Source organism: Lithobates pipiens, unplaced genomic scaffold (assembly GCF_037356315.1).
Source record: "Lithobates pipiens isolate NorthernLeopardFrog02 unplaced genomic scaffold, aLitPip1_a1.2 Scaffold_23, whole genome shotgun sequence".
NCBI classification, from domain to species: Eukaryota; Metazoa; Chordata; class Amphibia; order Anura; family Ranidae; genus Lithobates; species Lithobates pipiens.
In genome coordinates, this window is record NW_027507785.1 from 248,373,019 (window position 1) to 248,379,836 (window position 6,818).

Genomic DNA, 6,818 nt, shown 5'->3' on the forward strand with positions numbered 1-6,818 from the left:
CTCCAGGACACAGAAGGAAATGTATTTCTTCATAAGAGGCACAAATCCTGGAGCCCCTTACCATGTGTTTGTGAGACACCTCAGTGGCACATATATACTGTCCACATGTCAGTGTCTCGCTATATATATATATATATATATATATATATATATATATATATATATATATATATAATGTTTTGGTTAATTTTGCATAATTAATACTTACTGAATTTACATACTAATTTTCTTTTGCGTGATCACCTTTTGAAAGGTTCAAGACATTTTATGTGACAATCTGTGCTTCGTTTTATTTTTCGCTAACTTACAGTGCCCATCATCCTGAAGTATCGGTCCTAACCAGCTGGATCCAAGCCATGGTTCAGAGGGATACCTGGAACTTCTGATCTTGGGATCACCTGTACAGAACTGTATTATTTTATTTCCTTTAACTGCTTACCTGTACATCCCTCTTCTCCAAACAAAAGGACCAGTTATCATTCCTATCGGACATTCTTAGCAGATCTAACTTGTTGTAAATGACAAACAGTTGGAGACCTTATAAACCTCTAACTTATTTATTGTATTTTTAGTTAATTCATGTTTACATTGATTTAGGATATGTTTTATTAGAATGCACATTTGCCTAGGTGCACCAGTATTCCTCTTTGACCTTTCTAATGTACAGTATGTAAAGTGTAAAACCATGATAGCGCCACACGAGAAGCTTTTATTTTCACTTTAATTTATGGGAAATTTTTCAGCTCTATTGAAATTCAGAGATAACATATCCTTGCAGTTCACTTTGTCCCACTATGCTGCTAGTAAATGGATACCTATGACCTACCTTTATATACCACCAATTTTCTGTAACTTTTCAGTTAGTTGACACGTTAAACTGTGATTAGCCTTTAGCTGTTCGTTTCTTGTGTCATTTTTTTATTAACTTTGTCAATAATTCTTAATTTAAAACAAAAAAATAGAGAATATTGCAGACAACCAGAATTGTCCATTTAGTATATATTAACATACTAGGTTCTTTTTAAGCAAGTGAGCGAGTTCAGTCACTGGTTTTTACATCTTGGAGAAATGCCAGCGTCACAATGTTCTGGCCTTTAACCCTGGCTGCAGTAAGGTGTTGCTCACTCTTTTTCCAACAGGCGGTATTTTGGTCCTGTTGCAAGTGAAGAGATGCATGAAATATCGACCAGGGAGTGTATGGAACATTTTTCACAGTAGTAGTTCTGAGCTGGGAACTGATGAGAATATCTTGTTGTGGAGGTTTTGGCTTCTAAGGGGCTTTGTGACTATAACTCGTCACGTACCTAAAATTGTATTGCCAGGCTGGAGTTTACTGACACTAAAAAAAAAAAAGATCTAGAAGAAAAAAAAATGGAAGTAAACACAATTCTACACTGTAGTGGCCCTGCTGAATATTTTTTTTATCATGGTCGCAGAATGCAAGTAGTCTGCTATTAATAAATACTAATTCTTTTTCCTCAAACTTTTCATTGAAGGTTTAACATTTTATGCCTCTGGGAAATGTACATAATTGCCACAAGGGAAATCATAACTCTAAATGGGATTTTATAGCATCCAATAGAGAAATAAACAAAGCAATTACTAACTTTTTAATATAGTCGGAATGCTGTTAAGGAGTTTATGAAATTACTATGCGAGGTCAGTCTATTCCGGAGGACATAACAAATGCCAGTAGTTTCCAAAGGATTTGCTCAATCCTACAGACCGTTTTTTATATACGGTTATTGCTTTAGCCAGTGGAGGCTGCATGGGGTGTATAGAGAAGGCTTTGTATAAACATAACCATATATAACTCTCAGGCAGACATACATAGCCTGGTTTTGGCAATTGCTGCTGCCGTTTCCAAGCATTGTTTAAGACATTCAGAATATAATCACTCCTGAGTAGGTGTTTTTTTATGTTTTGCAGAAATTTCCCATTGCTTGAACAGAGACCTACCTTTTTTTTTTTTATCAGAAAAGTGTTTCAACAAGTCTCAGCAATGTCCATTCTCGCTTACCACCAGAGATGACTTTCTGTTATTTTCAAAAGGTTTAGTGAATGATAGCATGTCTATACTATAGTTCCTCTATCCACAGCTCGCTTGTGTGGATGGAGCAATATGTTAGCCAGTGGGCTGAACGAAAAGAAAAAAAAAAAAAAAAAATATATATATATATATATATATATATATATATATATATATATATATATATATATATATATATAATATATATATATCGACGCCTGTGGCTAGCTGTTACCAAGCCATTGGGCTATTGTGGTACATACGGTTATTATTGTGCATGCGCCTCTAAAAAGTGTTGCCAAACGTCAGTAAATTTACAGACAGCTTGTAAAAAAAGAAACATCCATAAATGTCTGTACCGGAGAAATCTGTCTATAAAAATAGAGGGCGGCTGAAACAAATAACTATTAGTCCTGTCTGGACTCCCGAGACCCAGTTCCATGATGCCTGCTGCCACTTCACGCGATCTGCTGCTGTCATATTACTGGTTGCTAAGACCACTTGGTGTCTAGCAACCAGTGAAGTACATACAGAGGCCCCAAAACTCAGAGTGGAAGAATAACTTCCTCTTCCAGACCTGACCTGGACCATGGCTGGGACCTGGGAGGTAGGTGTGTGGCTGGCCAAGGTATCCCTCCACCTTCTCTCTCGACATTCGGAGCTCTCCTCCTCCCTCCATTGTTTCTTCTGTGTGTGCAGACAGCAGCCTATTTTTACCCTCTGCACTGCCTGTTGGGAGACCCATGGGTGAAGGAAAGAAAATTGCATAATGTATGGCCAGCCTTACTCTCACACTCTTATTTTTGTGAAGCTGACTTTTTAATTGTAAAGCCAGGCAGATTACTTGTGTTGGGTATTGTTAATGTTTGCATATTGTTTAAATGTTGATTGTGTTAGTTTTTAATAATTTCTGTCAAATTTTAGGTTTTTCAGTAAAAAATTAGGTACATTTTCTAGGTTTTGTCTGAAAGAAAAAAAAAAGTTGTGAGGGATTGGCCATACTGCCTCTAACCACTATAAATGGTCAACTTAATTCAAGCTGGAAACAGCTAGCCCAACCCTTACATTTCAAAGAGCAAACATTCTGATCTGGCATCGTTTAAACTACAGGTTCCTTCACATCAAGCGCAATTGGAAATGCATGTGGCATTGTGTGTGCATTTATAAAGGTCTCTGTAAAGCTGTTAATGTTAAACTGAAGCTTAACACACTTAAACTTTGCAAACTGCAATCAGGTGTTATTAGCATAAAGGAATTTTCATTGTACTCGTACACATCTGTGAATGAGGCCTAACTGAAAACAAAGGTATAGTGCAGAGTAATGTTCATTTTGTGTTATTTTATAAAAGTGGCTCCATTTTTCTTCAGTCACCTACAAAAGTTAAGAGCGGTATGGCCAAAGCTTTTATGTCATACAGTGAGGGAAAAAAGTATTTGATCCCCTGCTGATCTTGTACATTTGCCCACTGACAAAGAAACGATCAGTCTTTAATTTTAATTGTAGGTTTATTTTAATAGTGAGAGATAGTATAACGACAACAAAAAAACAGAAAAACACATTTCAACTCATTCAGCTCCCTCCCCATATTTTCTGTTGGATTAAGGTCTGGATGCTGGCTAGGCAACTGCAAGACCTTAATGTGCTTCTTCTTAAGCCACTCCTTTGTTGCCTTGGCCTTATTTTTTGGGCCATTGTCATGCTGGAATACCCATCCATGACCCATTTTCAATTTCCTGGCTGAGGGAAGGAGGTTCTCACCCAAGATTTGATGGTACATGGCCCTGTCCATCGTCCCTTTGATGCGGTGAACTTGTCCTGTCCTCTAAGCAGAAAAACACCCCCAAAGCATAATGTCTTCACCTCCATGTTTGACGATGGTGATGGTGTTCTCGTAGTCATAGGCAGCATTCCTCCTCCTCCAAACACAGCAAGTTGAGTTGATGTCAAATAGCTTGATTTCAGTCTCATCTAACCTCAACACTTTTACCCAGTTCTCCTCTGAATCATTCAGATGTTCATTAGCACACTTCAGATGGGCCTGTACATGTGCTTTCTTGAGCAGGGGGACCCTGTGGGCACTGCAGGATTTCAGTCTTTCATGGCATAGTGTTACCTGTTGTTTTCTTGGTGACTATGGTCCCAGCTGCCTTGAGATCATTGACAAGTCTACTGTGTAGTTCTGGGATGATTCCTCACAGTTCTCATGATCATTGAAACGCCACGAGGTGAGATTTGGCATGGAGCCCCAGATCGAGGGAAGATTGACAGTTGTTTTGTGTTTCTTCCATTTGCGAATAATCGCATCATCTGTTGTCACCCTCTCATCAAGCTGTTTGGCGATGGTCTTTTAGCCCATTCCAGCCTTGTGTAGGTCTACAATCTTGTCTCTGACATCCTTGGACTAGCTCTTTGGTCTTGGCCATGGTGGAGAAATATGAATCCGATTGCTTCTGTGGACAGGTGTCTTTTATGCAAGTAACAAGGTGAGATTAGGAGCACACTTGTGAGTGCTCCTAATCTCAGCTCGTTACCTGTATAGAAGACATCTGGGAGCCAGAAATCTTGCTGATTGATAGGGGAGGAAATACTTATTTCACTCATTAAAATGCAATTCAATTTATAACTTTTTTGAAATAAGTTTTTCTGGATATTTTTGTTCTGTCTCTAACTGTTAAAATAAACCTACCATCAAAATTTTCGACTGGCCATTACTTTGTCAGTGGACAAACGTACAAAATCAGCAGGGGATCAAATACTTTTTCCCTCACTGTACTTCTCTTCTGGGTCACATGAGTGCACCTTACTTTTGCTCTTCTGTGACTATTAACCACCAGCCAATCACTCCAGTGAGTGCTGATGGGGCCGAGCAGAAAGCGGTGACTGTCCGTCGCTATCCTCCACTCCGAGAGGGCTAAAGTCAGCGGTCATGTTATTGCTCAGTTCTCGGGCTTAGAGCCAGTGAGTGATGCAGCATGGAGGGGTTTGTGTATGTTTATTTTTTCTATAACCCCATACATCTCACTTAATATTTTATCCTTTTTTTTTTTTTTTTTCCCTACACTATTTTATTAATAAACTTCTGTAAAGATGTGAGTTTTACGAATTTGACAGGCTATTTTGGCATTTGGTTTCCTTCCTTAACCCTTACTATGGGTGTAATAGAGACAATCACTTTAAAGGGTAATTCCACTTTCATTGAAAAAAAATAGCAAATGAAAAAAAATAATAATAATATAGCATATACAATTGCAACACAGGTATTATTGTAATTGAATGTTATTAAAAATTATCTTTCCTTTTTAAATCTGCAGCCGCTGTAATTTTCTGTAAAATGCAATATAGCTACCTTGAGGAATTTTGTACACAGATTGTATACAGAACACCCCCCAGAAACATAATTTCCTGCTTGTGTGATTGGCTCACTGATTTTCCCAGAAGTCTACACTATGATACAAGTCCGATTTTTGGCATCCCCTGCAACAAAAATTTCATTTTTGGTAACCTACTCCCAATAGGAAATCATGGCTAAAGGGATGCAGACCCAGCAGTTTTCCTCCTCAGAGCCCTACAGCTGCAGCAGCTGGTTGATAATTATGAAGCTACTTAGATTTACTTTCCCACATGGACAAAGACAAACACCCAGGGATTTCTTCAGAATAACAAAAGGTAGGAATGTGCAACAAAGATTCTTAAAAACCCTGCAATGTACATACATCACCCAGAGGGGAATGTCTTTTTCTTAACAAAAGTGAAGTTACGCTTTAAAGTTGTCAGTGTAGACTGATAACTTCTTAAAGGGGTTGTAAACCCTTGTGTTTTTTCCCCTTAATGCAGGATGCATTAAGGGAAAAAAACTTCTGACAGTGACTAGCCCCCCTGTTTTACTCACCTGAGCCCTTCGATCCCTCAGCGGAGATGTGCTCTAGCTCTCTGCCCAGGGTTCTCGGCTCTTGATTGGATATATTGATAGCAGCACAGCCATTGGCTCCCACTGCTGTCAATCAAATCCAATGACGTGGGGAGCGGTGCCAAATCCGGCATTCTGTTGTCTATGCATGCAAATGCTGGACTTGGGAGCATGCCCACAAGGTAACCCCCAGGGAGACCTCTTCTCCTAGAGGGGTTAACTGATGCAAGGAGGAGCCGCAATAGCCGCCTGGGGCCCCAGGTGTTAATCGGGGCCACTCTGTGCAAAATTAACTGCATAGTAGACGTAAGTATATGTTTTGTTATTTAAAAAACAAAAAAACGGGTTTACAAACCCTTTTATAGTCCAGGTACCTGGCTATCATTTTCAATCAATAGCCATTGACTTGGAATCGGTATGTGAATTAAGCTTTCTGACTTCAGTCTGACTTTCCTGATCTGCGTACCTGTCCCAGCCCAATGAATTGGTAATTGACGTCCGAGACAACTAGAAAACTGGCATTGGCAGGAGGATGTTAGCTAGGATATTCTCTGTAAATTCCAAATACAGGTTTACTTTTAAAATGAGACGTTCCACCTGTTATTGCGGATAGAACTGCATCCTTTATATTTGAATCACTCTGCAGTTTTTGGCAGGAATAAAGGTTGGGTTACAAATGTGAATCTGATGAATTCCATTATTTTGCTCAGTGCACTGTAGACGTATGACACTTTGTTTATTCAGAAACGTATGCACATGTGGCCTTATATGTGAAATTATTAACTAAGTTGGAGTTGTTGCAAATGGTAGCCAGTTATAGATTTGCTTTATTGCTTTAACATGAACTTAAAATCTTCATTTGGAATACTAACTGCACTGTT

The 6,818-nt window shown here is 38.9% G+C and overlaps 1 protein-coding gene across 2 annotated transcripts in view; it reads left to right on the top strand.

Annotated features, from left to right (window-relative positions):
* The window catches only part of VAMP4 (vesicle associated membrane protein 4), a gene marked incomplete in the record, with an annotated part of 67,807 nt that extends 66,324 nt beyond the window's left edge, over positions 1-1,483 (top strand). For both annotated transcript variants that reach the window (XM_077453004.1, XM_077453005.1), the window contains 1 exon segment: positions 311-1,483. In XM_077453004.1, the coding sequence (XP_077309130.1) occupies positions 311-339 (29 nt within the window).
* Between the last annotated feature and the right edge of the window lie 5,335 nt (positions 1,484-6,818).